A 20678-nucleotide genomic window follows, 5' to 3' on the forward strand; every position below is an offset into this window, starting at 1 on the left:
TTTGGGTTTTTTTGTTTTTTGTTTGTTTGTTGTTTTGCGGTACGCGGGCCTCTCACTGTTGTGGTCTCTCCCGTTGCGGAGCACAGGCTCCGGACGCGCAAGCTCAGCGGCCATGGCTCACGGGCCCAGCCGCTCCGCGGCATGTGGGATCTTCCCGGACCGGGGCACGAACCCGTGTCCCCTGCATCGGCAGGCGGACTCTCAACCACTGCGCCACCAGGGAAGGCCAGCCTTTGTTTTTTTTTAAATGACTCCTCCTACTTTTATACAGAGTGGCTGATCTGCTCATCCACTTTGGGCAGTGGAAGCTGTAAGCACCATGTAAGCGCCACGGCATCCGCAGCAAGGCCGGAGGCGGAGACGGATCTCTGCCACAGGGTGACACAACCGGTCAGATGCTGCCTCCTGGCCAAGAAGCCGCACCCCTCGGTGACATGTTTGTTTTAGCAAATTCAGTTTCAGTGACAGCCAGCAGGTGGACAAACACAGAAGGGCGAGAGATGGCAGCATCTCAAAATGAGGAGGAAGATGGTGCTTCCCGGCCAGGGAGAGAGAGCCGCGCCCGTGAGAGCCCGCGGGATGCGCCCTAATTCTATGATCTCCCGCCCACAGGACAGACGCGCTGCTCCTGAGGCTGTCCCTGGTGGTGGGCAGGGAGGTCTTCTACGCTGCCCTCTGGGGGAGCGTCCTGGCGAACCCGTCCATCCGCCTGCCCGCCTCGCTCTTTGTGGTGGGCCACATCAGCCGGGGCTCGCCCGGCACGGAGCAGAAGTACATGCTGGGGACCGACTACCAGCTCACGGTGGGTGCTCCCGGTGGCGTGGCGTGGTGGGCTGGCTCCCCAGCACTGGTGTCACCAGGGTCACGGGGCGGGGGAGGGGGGAGGGGAGGGGAGGGGCAGCGGGAAGCAGAGGCGCTTTGAGGTTGGGCAGGCTTTGAGGTTGGGCAGGCGAGGAGGCCGCATCCCTGCGTAAGCCGCGAAGGCGGCGTAGGCTTCTAACACCTGCGTCACGTTTGTGTATTCACGCGAGGAGGGCCCTCCGGGAGGCCCCGCAGCTTCCACGTTACGGGTGGCCATCGACGGCGCTCCGCGGAGCCTGGCTGGGGTCCGCTGTTGAGCCACAGCCTCGTTTTCTTCCCCTGCCCCTGTCACACCGCCCACTGCCCGCACAGTAGGCTCGCTCCAGCTGCTGCCGTCATCCCTGCCGCCCTCCTCTCCTCTGGCTGCGCTCACACCTAGGTTGTCCGTGCCCAGGCCCCTCTTCCCAGGCAGCGACCTGCCTTCTCATGACCTTGAAGAATGGGAACTTCCCAGATCTTTCTCTTTTTTTCCCAAACTTAGCATTTGTTTAATGGCCTGCAGTCTGTCGCCACCTAGTGGTGGACCCAAGGCTTTGAAGTTAAAATGTTCGGAAACTGAATCCGTCATTAACAAAGTTGCACTGATTACTTACCCCTCCGAGTACGTTCCTCTTTGCAAAGTGGGAATAATAGAGCTTCCTCACGGGGCTCTCAGAGGAAAAGAGTGATGAAAAGGACCTCTGCTTAGGGCAGAGGAGACCCTCAGTAGTCACGTTCCCTTCTTCCCTGCCCTGTCAGTACCACTTCGTTTCTTTCTCCGTTTTCGCTGCCCTGCCTCAGCTTCTTAGGTCTCATTCCTGGACCATCATGTAATTTTCTAACCGGTTTCTCCCCGTCCAGTCCTTTTTTGGTTGCTAAGAGAGTGACTTTGCTAAAACATAGCTTTGCTCAGATCTGTACTGTGCTTGCAAAATACCTGTTTCCTGGAGATAAAATCCATCCTCAAGAGTGTTCTGACAGTCCGCTCCCAGCTCGCCAGATGCTTCACTCTCCACTTCAGGCCCAGCACCTCCCAGAGCTGGCTGCTTGGCCTGGCACGCCTGTGATGCTGTCTTTGCTCCAGCCAGCCCCTGTCCTGCGCTCACGGCCTGTCCCTCCTCTCCCCCGTCTCAGCGAATCTCCTGCCTGTATTACAGAAAACTCAGCTCACCCCCAAAGCTTCACTGTTCTCCCCAGTTGAAAGATCTCTCCCTCTCTTCTTCCCGGTTCTCACAGCTTTTTGTTACCACTTGTCTTATGGCTCTTATCTGTTATACAGCTGTATTACATCTATCTATGCTCAGAAAAGACACCCAAAATGTCTGCTTAATTGGTTTGGAGTCCATTTGACTGACTGTCTTTGAAGTTCTAGTGTAGCTGAAAGTTCCTGTTGGAACCTAAATGTATTTGTTTCTGGGATTATAGAATTTGAGGTCTTAGAATCTGACGATCTGGTCCAGACCCCTCCGTCTCTGAGATGGAACAGTGAGGGCTGCAGCTGAAGGTCTTCCCGATGTCACACATCGCCCCCTAGCGTCTGGAGCTAGAACCAAGTTTCCCATATTTAGATCTTATTATTCTGTTCCACACGATATAACACGGTGGTTTCAAGATTCCCAGGAAAAGTTTTTTTCATTTTTATGACTATAAAGAGTAGCCTGCAAACGATGTCCAGTGTCTCGGGCATGAAATGTTCGTGGCTTTCTGTCTTTTGTAGGTAAAGTCCTTATGTGCATCCCTGCTGGACTCAAACGTGCTGGTGCAAAGAAATAACCTGGAGATTGTCCTGTTCTTCTTCCCTTTTTATACCTGTCTGGTAAAAAGCCGTTTGTGTTCTTCGAGGGGAGTCGCTGGTCTTTCCTGAGGCCGTGGGGTAGACGGGAGAGGTCCGAGCCGTCTCGTCTGGAGGGGAGGGCAGCCACTCAGTGACCACTCTTCGCTTTCAGCCATTCAGGGTCCTCGGTCATTTCTGTGAGGGTGGTGTTTCCATAGCGAAAATTGAATAGCCTCTTTCCCTGGGCAGCGTGTGAAAAACCAACCCCTTTTGAGAACCGCCTCTTTAAGATAAAGCTTTTGTAGACTGGTAAGGAGGGGTCACGTGTCGGAAAGCCGGCGATTTACTATGTCATCTCCTTGCAGTATAGTTTTCTCTTTCCTCCTCATAGGATTCCAACGAGAGAGCCATCCCCCTGCTCAGATCCGACATGGTGCACATCCTCTCGGCCGCCACCCAGACCCTCCTGAGAAGAGATATGTCTCTGAACAGAAGGCTTTATGCGTGGTTACTAGGTACTGAGTAATACGTGGGAGGTGAAAAGTCAGAGTTAAGGTGACACCTTTGAGTGCTGATTTTTGGAATAAAGTCGCAATCTTGTTGATCCATTTCTGAATCACTAAGTGTGGAAAGATAACGCGGTGACTGAATTGGCACTGGTCAGCTGAGTTCTGCTGCCTGCCCCGCAGCTTTGGTTATTTTGCAGCTGTTACATAAAAAAACAGAAGTAATGGGATTTTTTTAAATGTTAACCGAATTCCATTTTAAGAAGCTTGAAAGACAACAAAATGATGGCTAAGCCTTATTCAGGGAGGAGTTTCATGGGATAAGACTGTGTGTGAGAAAACGCAGAAACATGGAATATATGTAAAAGAAAGTTTTGTCTGGATGGGAACGTTTGTGGCATTGACACATTTCGGGAGATATTTGGATGACTTTGGAAGAGCATGAGAACCCTGGTTCATGTTTCTGTGAGCATGTGTTCTTGTGAACAGACTGCAGACCTGTAGGAAAGGAGCCGTTGACTGTTGGATGGAAGGCTTCAGGGGGACAAGTCCAGGAAATCATAGGGCCTAAAATTCCCAAGTCTGTGTACCTAAGAGAAGGTGGTTTACAGAGCGATTGTGAAAAATCTCCATAGTTTTTTTTTAGAAAGACTTTATTTTTTTAGTACAGTTTTAGGGTCACAGCAAAACTAAGAGGAAGGTCCAGAGTTCCCACCTCCTCCCTCCTCCCCGCCAAGCACGGCCTACCCTATCACCGGCATCACCCACTGGAGTGGCACGTTTATTACAGTCGAGGAACCTACACTGATACCTTATCGTCACCCACAGTCGGCTGTTTACACAGGGGTTCACACTTGGTGCTGTGCATTCTGTGGGTTTAGACAAAGGTATAATGACATGCGTCTACCGTTATAGTGTCACACAGAGTATTTTTTTGCCCCAAAAATCCTCTGCTTCTCAGCTTTTTTTTTTTTTTCAACCCTCATAGATCTTCCCATACCAATGTCAGAAAGTCCTCTTAACCTTTCTTCCCCTAGTTGTAAAACTTCCAGAAGTCATAGCACAGAAGAAGGGTTTCCAGAAGGATATTCACAGGCTCTTTGAGCATTTCTGTTAAAAGGATGATTTTGTTAAATGCATGGCTGCCTTCCAGTGGGGCTCGGCGCGCTGTATGTAGACAGGACCGGCTCCGACTTGCTTAGCCACGACCCCAGGGGTCCAGACTCTCTGCTTAGAAAGATGCTGTTCCTTGCCCTGAGGACCTTAGAGACTTAACCAAGGCTCAAAATGAGGGCATGTGGTTGAGAATACCTTGATTTTTTATGTAGTGCCATACAAATAAATACTGGTTTTTAAAAATGATACTCATTCTATTAGATCCTTGTAACCACACTTGTCAAAGACACTCAGGATGAATTCTTGGGGTAAACTAAATTGATGCCCGTTGAGATGGAGTTCTGCCTGTCTGATCCCTGGCCCACCACTGTCAGAAGAAAATAGGTCTCGGTTTTGCTGGATCTGATTTTGGTTTTCTGTTGGAGGAATTGTATTTTTAATAATGTCAGAGCAAAAAAAACCCAACAAAACAACACAAAACCAATAGGGACTTCCCTGGTGGCGCGGTGGTTGGGAGTCCACTTGCCGATGCAGGGGACACGGGTTCGTGCCCCGGTCTGGGAAGATCCCACATGCCGCGGAGCGGCTGGGCCCGTGAGCCATGGCCGCTGAGCCTGCGCGTCCGGAGCCTGTGCTCCGCAGCGGGAGAGGCCACAACAGTGAGAGGCCAGCGTACCGCAAAAAAAAAACCAAAAAACAAAAAAACAAAAAAACCCCAAACAAACAAAAATGTCAGAGCATGAGACCTTTGCACAATAAGATGTACTTTAAATGTATAGATTTCTTTACAGCTCATGGTGCTTGTTCTTTTATAGGTTCAGATATTAAAGGAAATACCATTGTGCCGGAATCGGAAATCTCAAATTCTTATGAAGACCAGTCCTCGTATTTTTTTGAGAAATATTCCAAGGATCTTTTAGTTGAGGTAAAGGAGCATTTCTGGAAAGTAGATCCCAATCAGGGCATTCCTGACCATGGTTCTTCAGTGGAGTTCCTTGTGGGACCTCAGAAGTAGACAGGGGGGCTGTTCCTTGGTACACGGTTGGGAAAGTCTCGTGTATGGTTGTCCCTTGGAATCTGCAGGAGATTGATTCCAGCAGCCCCCTACCCCACCCCACCCCCATGGATACCAAAATCAACAGATGCTCAAGTCCCTTATATTTATAACTTGGCCTGGTCTTTGCATGTAACCTATACTCATCCTCATACCTTAACCCGTCTCTAGATTACCTATGATACCATCTCTAGATTACTTACGATATAAATGCTTTGTAAATAGTTGTAGAATACAGTGTAAATGCTATATAAGTAGTTGCCAGTGCACGACAAATTCAAGTTTTGCTTTTGGGAACTTTCTGGAATTTTTTTCCCGAATATTTTCAATCTGCAGAACCCACGATATGGAGGGCCGACTGTAGTCACCTCGTGCTGCATGACTGCTTTTACTTCTATCCCAGAGCATTTAACAACTAGAACAACCAATAAGGTCATACTGTACTTTATATAATACCCTAATATGTGGCTTTAAAAAAAAAAACAGGGTCTGGCTGAGATACTGCACCAGAAGTTCCCTGATGCTGACGTAGAGGAACGCCACCACATGTACCTGAAGCCTTTCCGCATCCTTACCAGTCTGCTTGACAAGCCAGAAATAGGTAACATTAGATGAGCTTTACCATCATACACCATTAAAACGCCGGTGAGATACAATCAACGTGTTATTTAGAATACAGTTTAATCTTTGGAAGTTCAGAATCTTGAAGTAGTTTAGTCATGCTGTGTGTTTCAGTTTTCATCATCTGGGCACCACTTAAAAGTTTTGCACAATTACTTGAACGTTTTTGTGAAGAAATTATAATACCTTTGAGCTGTTGTGCTCGTCTGCGCGCGTGCCTGTAGGGCACATACAGTACTGACCTTGTGAGAACGTTTCTTCAATCAAATCATTTCTTCAACTGAGCCTTGATTGTATTCTGAAGCAAATAGGGGACGTTCCTCCATCTTCTTGCCTTGTGACCCTGGGCAAGCCCCTTCTGCTGTTTGGGCCTCACTGTTTCCCTCTGTCAAATGAAAGGGTTTGAACTAGACTCTAGTTCCAAAAGGGTCGCCCCTTATATACCGTGGTCCTCTGGGCACCCATTGAGGAAAGTGACCTTCTCTCCCTTCCTTTAAAAAAAAAGAAACTGGGGCTTCCCTGGTGGCGCAGTGGTTGAGAGTCCGCCTGCTGATGCAGGGGACACGGGTTCATGCCCTGGTCCGGGAGGATCCCACATGCTGCGGAGCGGCTGGGCCCGTGAGCCATGGCCGCTGAGCCTGCGCGTCCGGAGCCTGCGCTCTGCAACGGGAGAGGCCACAACAGTGAGAGGCCCGCGTGCCGCAAAAAAAAAAAAAAAGTAACTGCCCCAGTATCCATTCACTGTTAAGATCTCAACATCTCATCCCTTGAACACGGTAACAAGGAAGGAAACCCCCTTCTCCGTGGGATTCATCCCTGATGGCATCATCTGAGCGCTCAGGTCGTGCCCACTGTCCGGGTGCCGTTTGCAGAGAACGAGAGCTGAGGGTGTTCTTTCAGTTCCTCCTCCCTCTGGCCTCAGGATGGGGACCCTTTGTTTATGCATTCAGAGACGGGCGTGGGGCATCTGTGCAGCAGGGAAGGTGCTAGGCTCTAGGTGTACAAAGGGAAACAAGGCCTTCTGGTCGAGGGAGACGGAAGGGAGACTGAGGTCCTGGTGTGTTTTCACTGTTGTTAATAATAATGGTGACTTTTTTTGAGCAGTTATTTTGTGCATCGTTAATACGCATCTCCTTGCATACTTCTGTACCTCCAACAACCCTGGGGTAGATTTTCTTACTGTACACATTCTACAGAGGGAGAGACTAAGGTTGAGCAAGGCGAAGTCATTTGCCAGGGGCCACCCAGGAACTGGGACTCAGACTCTGAAGTCTGTTTGACTCCAGAGCCTGAGCCCTCTTTGTCAGGACTCTGGTGCTTCCTTAATGGCCCTCGGACGGCCCATCCCGAGATGCTACTCATGTAACACCAGTGAACTTGGGTACCAGGACAGGTGCAGCCCTGGCTGCTCTTGACCAAAGTCAAAGCACGAAGAAGCTTTTGTGCCTCCAAGCTCCACTCTTGGAGATGGGTGTTTTACGTCAAGGCCTTGACGTGAGCCAAGTAAAGCACTGAGCTAGCTTGGGCTCCAGGTCATATTTTCTGGAGGGGGGGGTGGGGGTGGGGGGAGTGAATGGCAGGCTTCTGCCCCATCCCAGCAAATTCGTCCTACCTGATAATTTAGTTTTCCAAGGAAAGACACACTTGAAGGGCAAAGGAGTGGATTGATAACGTAGACTAGAAGGCATAGGAGGGTCATAGGTCAGTCTTATCTGTGCTTTGGCCACCAGGCTTTAGCCACGTCCTCATTTCTTCCCCTGGAATCCTGACCACAAGCTTTCCTTCACTAGTAAAAAGCATTTGGCGGTGTTATGCTATAGATAAAATACACCTGGAGTTTATCGTGGAAAAGAGACCTTTTGTCTTTGGAAGCGTAAGAGTTTAGATTATTTGCTGATTCCTTGTTTGACAGAGCTTTTGTTTTCTCTGAATCATCCTGTGTTCATTCCTCTGAATACATGAGTGGGAAGTCACGCCCTCCCTTCAGGCCTGCTGGTTGATGTTTGTGGAGCAGAAATGTCCAGCTGCCTTCCAACTGCCTATCGGGCAGGGTCCAGTTCTTTTGTGCCATCTGAGGCTTTTCTGGGCTGGTGTTATTTCTTTTGTGTCGTTCTAGCTCATCAGTTAAAGAATTCAGAATAGGAAGTTGCCCTACTCTGTTGGTGCTTCTGTGGAGTGACGATCTCTGGCCAGGCAGTCTCTGCACACTTAAAACATTTAGCCCACTCCCTGCCTCCTTCGAGAATCTTCCTGGGGCAAGTTATTCAGGTCTGGGCCTCAGTCCTCTTGTCCCCTTGTAATTGGGACAGCCTACCTGATTGCATACCTGGTTCTGTGGCTATTGTGAGGATTAAGTAAGTTAATAGTTATAGAATGCTTAGAACAGTGGCCAGCACACAGTAAGCGCTACAAAAATGTTGGCTGTTTTCACAGATGTTATTCCTCCAGCTAAAGGTGTCATTGTCGCAACTAAAGTTTCCATACATTTAAGACTATATAAATTATCTATGTGTTAGATAGAGTTACTCTCAATACGCTTTACACGTTTGTCACTGGTTTACAATGGATTTTTAAGAAAACATTTTGATTATTAATTTATTTATCTGGACATTTCCTTTTCAATTGCAGGGCCTCAAGTTGTTGAGAATTTGTTCCTCGAAGTCATCCGGGCCTTTTATTCTTACTGCAGAGCTGCTCTCGGCTCTGATCTTAAACTGAGCTACACTCAGAGTGGAAATTCACTGATAAGGTACTGGTGGGGCTTCCAACTTCACTCTTCCTCCCTCCCTAATGCCATGATTTTTTTTCTCTGTTTACCATAAATTGTGAAGTGCTCAAGAAAGTGGGGATGCAGAGGGTCAGGCCACGCCTTAAAATAACCTGTGCTCTTAATCGATATGAATCGACTCTTCCCTATTGAATATTGTGATGATTAAAAGGAGTTTGATCTTGTCTCTGCCCCACACTGGGAAGTACAAACCGTATTTACTGATCAGGTGTGAAAAGTTGCTCAACAAAGGCAACTGGGTCTGGTTTACAAGTGGTGAGTGACGGGGGGGGGGAGGGCCGGCGGGAGGTCAGATCAGGAAGTGGGGCGAGTGGGTGTGGGTCTTCAGGAGACCAGTCAGAAGGCGGGTAGCAGGGAGCAAGGCGAGGGCACCCCAGGGGCATGAAGGCGCTCTAGGGCCCTGGAGGCAGGGTGAGTGGGGTTTGGGAGACAGCAGACGTGGCGATAACTTAAAGTGTGTAGTTAGCCATCAGCCCTGTGTTTTGTTCTGTCTTTGTACTTCCTAAGGTAGTACAACCTCTTCCTTTTTACTTTACTCTTAATATGATTTCCTCCTCCCTGACTCGGCGTTGGGTGTATTAAAAATTTAAATCGATTAGAAGATTTTTCTGGTGTATTAATTGTAAGTGTACCAAGAGTCTTTAGTGTTTGCTTTTTTCTAGCAGAGTGAGAGTAGTTTATTGTTTTCCTGATATGAAAAGTAATACATGTTCATGGTAGAGTATACCAATATTTGAAGGCATCACGGGAAAAGATATTACCCATAATCCCACTGCCCTTCAGAGAAAAACATACAACATTTGTATTTCTTTTCAGATTTTCAGTGCATAAGTACACAGCTGCCTATCATTTATTTTTAAGGTGGAGTTACAGTACCTGTTTAGTTGCCTGTTTGTTTTTTTTTAATGCAAGTTGTGAATAGGTCTACACTCTTCTCCTGGAGGATAGTGGTTGCCTTTAAGTCCTCAGTAAGGAGTTACACTTATTTAAGAAATCCTGACTGATTGACCAATCTCTTATTGATTGACTTTTGGGCGGTTTCCACTTTTTCAATATTTTAAAATTGATCTCAGAGAGGCAGCAGCAGTAAGGGGTGGCTTGAAGCAAGATCTTAGTTCCCTGCTCAGGAATCGAACCTGGGCAGCCTGGATGAAAACCAGGAATCCTAGCCACTAGACCAGCAAGGGCAAGAGACTAGACTCAAATTTTCCCTGGCTCTTGCCTCCGTTTGAAAGCAAGACTGTTTCAAGGAGGCAAAAACTGTAAAAGCAGGTGCAAAGTTTATTATTAGAGGCACAGCACGACAAGTGGGAGAGCACACAGAGAAACCGTTTATTTAAGTTTCTTTTTCCACACCTGACCTGCCCTAGGACCCTCCCCGATATGTGTGTGCAGCTTTTTTCCAGGACGGATTCCAGCCCAGAGGTCCATGGCGGGGGCCTTGGCATCACCTATTGTGGGGTGGCGGCCCCTCCTTTCTGACCCCCAAGGAGCCTTTCTGCGCACACGCCATGTCTCCCTTGCCCCAAGGATGGGAAATATGTGACCTCTCCATCTTTTACTTAGACAGGGTTTAGCCCCTCTCTGTTCCTGCCATGACTGTTATCATAAAGTGTCCTCAGGAGACAAAGCCTGGCTGTTTACTCTGTTTCTGCTGTTATTTCTCTTTCGAAGTGCAAACAGGAGGCTGGATGTAAATGCCTAACCTGGAGCCCATCTATCTCCTGTCTCAGGAAATGCAAACAGGAGGCTAGTTGTAAGTGTCCAGCCTGAAGCCCACCTTTTTCCTGCCCCAACAAATGTAAACAGGAGGCCAGTTGTAAAGGCCTAGCCTGGAGCCCATCTATCTCCTGCCTCAAAATGACATTGTCATGATATCCTTATGCCTACATCTTTTTTTTTTTTTTTCCTGGCCGAGCTGTGCAGCATGAGGGATCTTTGTTCCCCGACCAGGGATTGAACCCATGCCCCCTGCATTGGAAGTGCAGTGTCTTAACACTGGACCACCAAGGAAGTCCCCCTTTGCCTACATTTTTGTGTACCTCTACAAGGATTTCTGTAGGATAAATCCCTAGAATAAATTTCCTGAGTCACAGAAGATGTGCATTTAAATGTTAGCCAAATTTCCCTCCTAAATGGCTGTACTATGTTATTCCACCAATAGTGTATGTAATTACCTATGGTTGGACTAAAACTGGTTTTCCATATAACATTCTTTTTTACAATAGCTCTTTTTTCTTTAATTTATTTACGTATTTATTTATTTGTTTTTGGCTGTGTTGGGTCTTCGTTGGTGCGTGAGGGCTTTCTCTAGTTGCCACGAGCAAGGGCTACTCTTGCATTGCAGTGCATGGGCTTCTCATTGCGGTGGCTTCTCTTGTTGTGGAGCACGGGCTCTAGGCGCACGGGCTTCAGTAGTTGTGGCTTGTGGGCTCTAGAGTGCAGGCTTAGTAGTTGTGGCGCACGGGCTCAGTAGTTGTGGCTTGCAGGCTCTAGAGCGCAGGCTCAGTAGTTGTGGTGCACGGGCTTAGTTGCTCCGCGACATGTGGGATCTTCCCGGACCAGGGCTCGAACCCGTGTCCCTGCATTGGCAGGCGGATTCTTAACCACTGCGCCACCAGGGAAGTCCTACAATAGCTCTTAAGCTTACTTCTGAGGGAATGGATCAGTATAAATACTGTTTAGGATGGCACGATGCATTCTCTTCCCTATATAAGAACAGTAATACTTTTTATCTATAACCGAGTTTGTCAGTCTCTCTAGAAATAAGTTGTAAATGGTACAATGAATTCGTTTTTCAGACATGGCATTCCCGTAATACAGGTTTTTTCATAGATATATTTATAAATATCCCTCTTCCTTTACAGTACAATAAAAGAAAACAGAAATGCCTCTGAGATTGTTAAAACAGTGAATTTGCTCATCACATCCCTAAGCACAGACTTCCTCTGGGATTACATGACAAGGTGCTTTGAGGACTGTTTTAGGTAAGCCTCCAGTTCACGGCTTGTGAACATGTGGGAAGGAATTGAGGGTGTCATGGTTTCGTAGCTGCTTGTTGTGGTCAGATTATACTTAACTCGCTAATGCTGGGTCGTCTCTGCTGAGTACACGATAGAATTCACTTAAAATCATAATAGAACTAAAAACAGTGCCATTGAGAAGGTTCACATGATACTGAAGCTTCCTCATTGAAGTCGAACTTCAGAAACTCGCCTGTGCATTTTCTGGTTGGGTTCATCTAATCGGCTTTCTTTGCATGGTGCCCTTGGAGCCCTAATCTATTCAGGAAGCTTAGTTTTGTGGTCCTGGGACTGGAAAGAGTGCTTTTGAAATCATCAGTCATCTTAAATTCTTATTGAAATTGGTGTGTAACTGTTCAGATGAAAGCATTCATGTTCTAAGCTCCTATAATCAGCTTTCCCGTCACTTTCAATCTGGTGACTTGCACCACCTCCAAATTGCTGGCGGTGGCGTGCTCAGGACAGCAAACTTCCCTGTGGAGTCCTTTCCCGTGTGATTTTTGCTGTGAAGGAGGACTGATGTAATCTCTCAAACCCCATTTTGTCCTGTGAGTCATGCTGTGAAACTTCATTCTTGTCACGTCCTTTGGACTGCTCTGTGTTCTCACAGTGTCTTCAGTACCTGCAACTGTAATCAAAGCATAACTTATTAACGTTTGCCGCGGGCCATCCCCTGGACACCCCCAGGAGAAGCAGGGCCATCCATCATATAAGAAAGAGGAGCTCAGAGATGTGAAGTACCTTGTGTGACATTGCACAGCAGATCGGCAGCAGCTGAGATTAGAACCAGGCGTGCCCGACGTCCCAGCTGCTCCTGCCATGCCCTTTGCCTCGTCTGGTGCCAGGCCCCAGCAGGTGTTCAAACCTGTGATGAGTAAATTAATTGTAATCGGATCCACGGCGGACAGCAAGGCCATGTTATACTGAGGCTAGAGTGTATTTTGGTCAGCTTAGTTCCATTTCAGAGTTACGAGGAGTGCTTTCTTTAAAAAAAAAAAAAAATTAACTATGAAACATTCCAATGTAAGAAAGGATGGGAAATGACGTCAGACACTCATGCACCCATTGCTGAAATTATAGACCACACTTGATCATTGTTTTTCACATCTTTTTTATTAAAGGAATAAAATGTTGCTACCCAGATAGAGCTAACTCCCCACCTTCCCAGCACTTTTCCCTCCTTTCATCCCAGCTTTCATCACTGTTCTGAAATTCATGTCTGTCCTGTGATACCTGTGTTTTTATAACATGTGTACCCAGAAATGATATAGTCTGTTTTGTCTGTTCAAATTTTATATAAATACTATCAAGGTGTATATAACTTCTTGCACTGTGTTGTTTTGGGGGGTGGGGTATGGTCCACAGCCCTTTGGAAATTCATATACACGTAGTTCATTCATCTTAGGTATAGTAGTCCAGTGTGTGAATAAACCAGTTTCAGTCTTTTCATTGTTGCAAATAGTACTCTGGTGACCATGTTGGTCCTGTCTCTTTACACACAGATGCATGGGTCTCTTCAGAGCAGGCACCCAGCAGCAGAATCTCCCAGATGTAGTGGTTACAGTTCTTGAGTCCCTTACCAAGATAAATGCCAAGATAACTAAGCGATAATTTACAATGAAGAAAATTAACTCAGGTTGAATCGTACTGTGATAGCTAGACGAATCCAAAATTACTGTTTTGGTAACTAGTATGTTGACTTTGTAACTTACGTATCCAGTTGCCTACTTCTTGAAAAGAAAGTGTTGAGCTTGAGAATAAGATAAGCCCAGTGGAGTTACACTTCTCTGTGGGAGCTGAGAAATTCTAAGCAGCTCGTGGGGATGAGCTCCTGGTGACAATGCAGGGAGCTGTCTCTGGTTGCTCTGACAGCAAATTGAACAGCTGTCCTGCATTCTGTCACCAGGCCCTTTCCCCGGGAACATGCCTTTGGTTTGGGGCTGGGGGCCTGGAATTGTTGCTGTTGGTAGCTCCAGATCTGCTGGGTAGGGAATCCCACGTGGGCATGGACCACCCTCACCTGGTCTGATGAAGTTCAAGTCAGAGTGAACCTGTTTTGGAGACAAGCAGATTCAAGACTTATTGACACTTGTCTATGTTAGATAGTTTTTGGCACCAAAGCTTCATTATTAGAACTGCAGAAGCTGTCTTTCATTATGGTTGAAATAGAATAAAGCGACTTTATTGGAAATCATAGGAAACGCTTGAAATTATTATAAGAGAGTTGTTTTTCTTTCCTGCGACTCACGCAGACCCGCAAAGCAGAGTCACGCTGCCGGGAGACGCGTCGGCGCCCCCCCGACAGTCTCGGAGCTCTGCACCCTCCTTGTGTTCCTCCTGGACGTGATCCCCCTGGTAGGTCCTTTGCTCTAAGGAGATGACCCAATGCTGGCTGTTACTTACATTCTGATTAGTGTTGTTGGCCTTTTTATGAACCTAAACTTACTGAAGAAGTAGTTTTACCTAAATACATAGCACTGTGTTAATGTGTGTTTCAGCATGGAAGATGTAGCTGGATGTTGTCTCTTTTAGGTCCTTTTAATATAAGGGCTTATAACTTTTGAGCCAGTTGTAAGTGGGCTGAGCTGAAGTTATGGAAACCAGATGATGAGCTGAGTGTCATCCATCCTAAATAACAACAGTTATTTAAGAGTGAGAGTTAACGTATGTCCTTTTTTAAAATTTTTATTTATTTATTTGGCCGCGTTGCGCGGCACGCGGGATCTTCGTTCCCTGACCAGGGATGGAACCTGTGCCCCCTGCGGTGGAAGCACAGAGTCTTAACCACTGGCTTGCCAGGGAAGTCCCAGAGAGTAAATGCATTTCTTAGTTAAAGTCACAGCCTTGGCTAATTTTCTCAAAAGAAATTGATTTCTTTAATATAGAAATAAATGTGGCGACTATGTTCTGCTAGAAAGAGGAAAGCCACCTGATAGGAGCGGAAGAACGTCCACTGATTTATTTAGATCAAAAAGAAATATTATTTTGTTTTCTGATTTGGGAATTAATGTGAAACAAACTTATGCTGTAAAAAAAATTTGAATTTTCTACTGGTTACACATTAAACCCGTGTCTCTGTTTCACAGGAACTTTACTCTGAGGTGCAAACCCAGTACCTCCCTCAGGTGCTTGGCTGCCTGGTGCAGTCTCTGGCCAAGGAAATGGAGGCGCTAAGCTTACCTGAACTCACGCACGCCTTGAAGACATGTTTCAAAGTGCTCAGCAAGGTCCAGATGCCGCCTTCCTACCTGGACACAGAGCCTGCAAGTGGAAGCTTGGTACGTGCTGGGAGGAGCTGAAGTGGGAACCTTGTACCTTCCTGGGCTAAAGGAACCTTGTACCTTCCCGCGTAGGGATAAAGATTAGAAGATATATCGGTAATATCTAAAACACGCTTCTAAAATCCTCACACACTTCATAAAAACTTTTAGTGTGGGAGCAACCCCCAGTCGTTTCACACTCTGCCCTGCTACTTCCTGCTGAAGCCCATCAGTAAGCTAATGGTTAGACACAGCTCACCGTCCAGACCTTTCTGTGTGTATGTTTGTATACATGTAATTTTGTATTTTTGGTTTTTTTTGCGGTACGTGGGCCTCTCACTGTTGTGGCCTCTCCCGTTGCGGAGCACAGGCTCCAGATGCGCAGGCTCAGCGGCCATGGCTCACGGGCCCAGGCGCTCCGCGGCATGTGGGATCTTCCCGGACCGGGCCACGAACCTGTGTCCCCTGCATCGGCAGGCGGACTCTCAACCACTGCGCCACCAGGGAAGCCCCGGCCCATGGTCTTTGAATTATTTTTATTTTCTACTTTGTTTAGGGATTTGAAAATTCTGCCCTTGAAATCCATTCGGTGCAATGGCAGACAGGTGTGCAAACAGACTAAAAAAGCGAAGCATTCCTGAAAGACAGCTGTGTGTGTTGGTTAGTGCTGGGGGCAGATGCCTGCCCCATGGGGCTTGCATCTCAGTTTGCAAATTAATTACAGACTGTTGCTTCATTCTCTAAGTTAGTCTTTTTTTTTTCCTTCTTTTTTCCTAGCTGTTACAGCTGTTGGAAAAAAATATCCTAAAAAGGTTGTAAGATATAAAGTTTAAGCACGTGTAGTGTACAAATATAAATAACACTGTGTTTCTAAAATTGCGTGATACTGTCTCAGTCTTCCCCGAAGAGCACAGTGGGTCAAATGCTGAAAAGTCTTCAGTTTAATGCCGTATGAGCTGAGTAACAGTATGAGAGGTTGATTCATTAAAGGTTGAAGTGTCATCCTTTTGGAAAAGCCACAGAATGTATACACGCATATATATGTGTGTGTGTGAAACATGTACGGGGGTAAACACTTTGTTCTAGCTGTTTCCCCTTGTTTCATTCCTTTGTGCCTTTATTTTACACTCAGCCCAGTTTCCTCATTCATATTTTTACATCTGGCAGAAGCTGTTTTTAAATAACCCTGTTGGACCCTGAAGGGCCTAAATAAATAAAGTGGGCTCAAAGCCAGCCCACCCAAAGAGCACAGGGCTTGGCCAGCCGCCTCGCTGGGCCGGCCGCCTTTCTCCTGCCCCCTGCGTGCCCTCTCCATTGTATTATACACGTGTACACAGGGATCCTCTCGGGGCAGAGAACTGTGATTTTGAAAAGCAGGGAGGATGCGTTCGTAGCCTGATTCAGTTGATGTTTGAATCCCTTGGCCTTTCGAGATACACGGTACAAACTTCCATTCTTTGCAGAGTCCAGTCAAAGGTGAAAACGGTGAAGTAATTTTAGGCACAAACGCAGTGCTTCCTGGTGATGAAGACGCTCCATTTCCTCCGCTTAAATCTGAAGACAGTGGCATCGGCCTCAGTGCTTCGTCGCCAGAGCTCTCTGAGCACCTGAGGGTTCCCAGGGTTTCTCCAGACAAAGACGACGTCTGGAAGAAGGGCGGCAGCATGCAGAGGACGTTTCTTTGCCTCCAGGAGCTAATTGCCAACTTTGCCCACAAGAACATTTTTGGAGCACAGCTGATGGCATCCGGAGAAGAAACCAAGTTGGCAGAGCCCACAGGCCCGAGGGAGGAGGGTGGGGTGCGGGGCACGGCGGGCAGCGACTCGGGGAGGAAGAGCTCGTGGGAGGCCAAGCCCCTCGGCGGGCCCCAGTTCAGGCAGATGCTCTCGGACCTGTTCACGGTGCGAGGGTCTCCATTCAAGACAAAGAGCTTGGAGACACCCTCGCCCCTGCCCAGCAGCCCTGGCCGCAAGGGGGAGGAGGAGTGGGCCGTGGACCAGGTGGTCCTTGACCCGGGGAGCCCGAGGGAGGGCTGCAGGGAGGCCTTCGCCGCGGCCTGCCACCTGCTGCTGGACTGCGCCACCTTCCCCGTGTACCTGTCCCAGGAGGAGACCGAGCAGCTCTGCGACGCGCTCTTCCAGCTGCCGGGTAAGAGGGCGGCCCGGCTAGAGTCCCGTGGAGGAGCCTTGGGACTCTGGCAGTGGAGGTTTAGAGACGAGCTAAAATCACAGCGGCCGAGAAGGAACTGTGTGCCATGTTTGTTTCCTTCCTGGTTTTGTAGTTAGCCTGTGTGGTTTGGATTTGTCTCACCAGATGGGAAATTGATGAGGCGGGGTCTGTATTTTTTTTTTTTTTTTTACGGTATGCGGGCCTTTCACTGCTGTGGCCTCTCCCATTGCAGAGCACAGGCTCCGGACGCGCAGGCTCAGTGACCATGGCTCACGGGCCCAGCCGCTCTGTGGCACGTGGGATCTTCCCAGACTGGGGCACGAACCCGTGTCCCCTGCATCGGCAGGCGGACTCTCAACCACTGCGCCACCAGGGAAGCCCCGGGGTCTGTATTTTTAAACTAGGGGTGTCTAGCAAAGCCCGTCAAAAGGTCTGGGACTGGGACTTCCCCGGCAGTCCAGTGGTTAAGACTCCACGCTCCCGCTGCGGGGGGCACGGGTTCCATCCCTGGTTGGGGAACCAAGATCCCACATGCTACGGGGCGTCGCCACAGAAAAAAGAAAAACAAAGTCTGGCACGTTAAAGGTGCTTATGGTAGTCAGTACCTAGACTCTTTCGTGAGACCTGCTCTTAAAGCTTTACATACTAGTTTGCTACGGCTGCCATAACAAAGTATCACAAACTAAGTGGCTTAAACAATAGAAATGGATCGTCTCATGGGTCTGGAGGCCAGAGTCTGAGGTCCACGTGTTGGCAAGCCCACGCTCCCTCGGAAGGTGCTGGGGAAGGATGTGTTCAAGCCTCCTTTAGCCTCTGGTAGTTCCTGGGCTTGTGGCAGCCCAACTCTGATCTTTCCATGGTGTTCTTCCTGTGTATATGTCTGTGTTCAAATTTCCCTTCTATAAGGCACCTGTTATATTGGGTTTGGGGCCCACTCTGCTCATTTTAGTTTATCCAATATTTATTTATTTGGCCACGCAGCTGCGGGATCTTGTCTCTTCCCTGGCCAGGGATCGAACCTGGGCCCACAGCAGTGAAAGCTCCAAGTCCTAACCACTGGACCACCAGGGAACTCCCCATGACCTCATTTTAATTAATGACATCTGCATGACCTATTTCCCAATAGGGTCCCATTCTAAGGGGTTAGGACTTCAACATAAGAATTTTTACGAGGACACAGTTCAACCCATAACAGGCAGTGTCTTAGCTTGGGCTGCCGTAACAAACTGCCGTAGGCTGGGGGGCTTAAACAAAAGCAATTTATTTTCTCACAGCTCTGGGTCTAGAAGTTTGAGATCAGGGTGCCAGCATAGTCAGTTTCTGGTGAGAGCTCTCCCCTTGGTTATAGACTGCCACCTTCTCACCGTATGTTCACGTCCTGGCTGGGGGGCAGCGGTAGGGGGCTCTCTCTGTTGTCTCTTCTTAGAAGGGCACCAGTCCCATCCTGAAGGCCGCACACTCAGGACCTCATCTAGACCTAATCACCTCCCCTAAGCCCCGCCTCCAAATACCATCACATTGGGAGTGAGGGCTTCAACGTGGGAATGTTGGGCAGACACAGCTGGGTCCATTGCAGGCAGTGAACACTTGAAAGGAAAAAGGGATGGAGGAAAAAGTGGAAAAGAAGAAAGAGTGATTAAGTTGGTGGGAGCAGAGGGTGAAGATTTCTCCACCTGTCATTACCTTAAACGCCCCATGCAATTTGTCTCTGGCTCATGAACTGCAAATGACAGTATACTTGGAAGAAATGCATTTAGAATTGATAGCTTCAGCGTATTTTCGGCCTCTTTTAAAGCTAATGGCACGTGCCCTACCACCAAGAGGGCTTTGAAAACACATTTTGAACTCTGCACCAAAAAAATGTGATTTTGACTCTGTAAATTTCAAAAAAAAAAAGTTTTTTAACTCAAATTTTACTATATTTAAAAAAATTTTTAATGACATGAAAACAAACATTTTGAATCATTTCAAAACCCTGAGACCGACCTTTGCAGAATTTGAATAATCTAACAAGCGCATGAAACCAGACTTGGTCTCATTTGTCCTCTGGCCCTGAATGGGCACAGCGTATCCTGTCACCACCAGAAGGTTATCACGCTGCTGTCCAGGTGACTTCCCGGATCTAAACGCCTTGGAGACTGGCTCTCAGGTTGGTGAGCGAGTTTCATGAGGTTTTGTCTGTCTCTCTCTGTCCTCTCTGGTTGGCTTCCTTCCAGGAGCTGGCGATTCCAGTTTTCCGTCTTGGCTGAAATCCCTGATGACCATTTGCTGCTGTGTGACTGACGGCTACCTCCGGGATGTGGCCATCTCCACCCTGCTCGAAGTGATAAACCACTCCCTGTCCCTAGCACTTGTCATTGAAGACAAAGTGAAACGCTATAAAAGCTCCGGACACAGCCCATTTTTCAGCAAGCTGCAGATGGTGACAGTTCCTCCCATTGCTCCAGGAATATTGAAAGTCATCGCAGAGAAAACAGACTTCTATCAGGTATTTCCCATCCAGAGGAGGGTAGCTGGGACCCTGGGACGCTTTTCCCAGACTCTTTATTTGAAGTTGTCCCACAAGTTGTAGTGGTGGTGACAAAGAGTATGGTGCCTTGGGTGGCAGCCGGTGAGGGTGGCTGGAGACCTTGCCTGCCTTGCCCATCTCTCTAACCCAGGCTCCTGGCACAGTTTCTGTCCCCGCAGCAAGTGTTCAGTAATATTTGCGTTCAGTTTTAGGCTGACCAGACTCCGTCTGGCAGGATTCCTAAGTTATCTAAATATACAGAAAAAGAGACTCTGTCCTAATTTGTGAGGTTAGAGGCTTTGAGGTTATTTAGCCTCAAGGAAAACTTAGTTCGTGTCAGTGTAAGAATGATTGTTGCTGAAGATGGTGAGCAGGTGTTGTCCATCTTTTGGGGGGACAGAGTAAGAAAATAAGGTAGTATAGGGCTCATTTAATTGCAAGAAGCTGAAAGATCCAGCTAGCTCATGAAAATAAAAGTGAGGTTTATTATAAAGGTAGGGGAGCCCATGGAAGTCCAAGGGCGGGAGTGGAATGCAGCTGGGTCTCACGGGGTCTCACCTGGGAAGCTGTCAGGTCCCGAGGCTGCTTGCTCTGCACATCTCCCTGCCAACCAGGACCTAACTTGGTTGCCACTTGACCTTCAGTCTGCCTCAGGACCCTCAGGCTTGATTCTCATAGCTAATGACAGTTGTATCACTTTCTAACAATTCTGAACTAACTGGTCAAGGCTATTAAATAGGCAGTCAGCGGGGCACCCTTGGGTCAGGTGCCTTCTGCCGTCCAGTCGACCACAGCAGTGACGCAGGCCAGGGGGAAGTGGTCGTGTGGTATAGACAGGGACCAGCCCGCTCACTGGGGCCTGTAGATGGAACACATTTCCCCTGCAGGTGGTCAGGACAGCAGATGCCCTGCGAATTCGGAGATGCTAAGGAAGAGACATTTTAGGTGTTGTATGTGGGGATGAGGTACTGGAATTAAACTGTCCTTTCAGGTCTTGACAGCCCGTCCTCTGAAAGGC

At 47.9% G+C, this 20678-nt stretch overlaps 1 protein-coding gene across 5 annotated transcripts in view; it reads left to right on the forward strand.

Annotated features, from left to right (window-relative positions):
• The window catches only part of DOP1B (DOP1 leucine zipper like protein B), a 108924-nt gene that overhangs the window by 38485 nt on the left and 49761 nt on the right, over positions 1-20678 (forward strand). For 4 of the 5 annotated variants that reach the window (XR_010943843.1, XM_067739450.1, XM_067739451.1 and 1 more), the window contains 11 exons: positions 613-802; positions 2558-2656; positions 3006-3129; positions 5052-5161; positions 5777-5891; positions 8540-8660; positions 11567-11686; positions 13975-14077; positions 14809-15000; positions 16446-17130; positions 19368-19639. Coding sequence is in view for 4 of the 5 variants with exons in the window: in XM_067739450.1 (XP_067595551.1) it covers positions 613-802; positions 2558-2656; positions 3006-3129; positions 5052-5161; positions 5777-5891; positions 8540-8660; positions 11567-11686; positions 13975-14077; positions 14809-15000; positions 16446-17130; positions 19368-19639 (2131 nt within the window). In the remaining variant the exon portion in view is untranslated. The remainder of the gene's footprint in view (positions 1-612; positions 803-2557; positions 2657-3005; positions 3130-5051; positions 5162-5776; positions 5892-8539; positions 8661-11566; positions 11687-13974; positions 14078-14808; positions 15001-16445; positions 17131-19367; positions 19640-20678) is intronic. The other variant, XM_067739452.1, reaches the window with a different exon arrangement.

The sequence above is a fragment of the Pseudorca crassidens genome, chromosome 5 (genome assembly GCF_039906515.1).
Source record: "Pseudorca crassidens isolate mPseCra1 chromosome 5, mPseCra1.hap1, whole genome shotgun sequence".
Taxonomy (NCBI): domain Eukaryota; kingdom Metazoa; phylum Chordata; class Mammalia; order Artiodactyla; family Delphinidae; genus Pseudorca; species Pseudorca crassidens.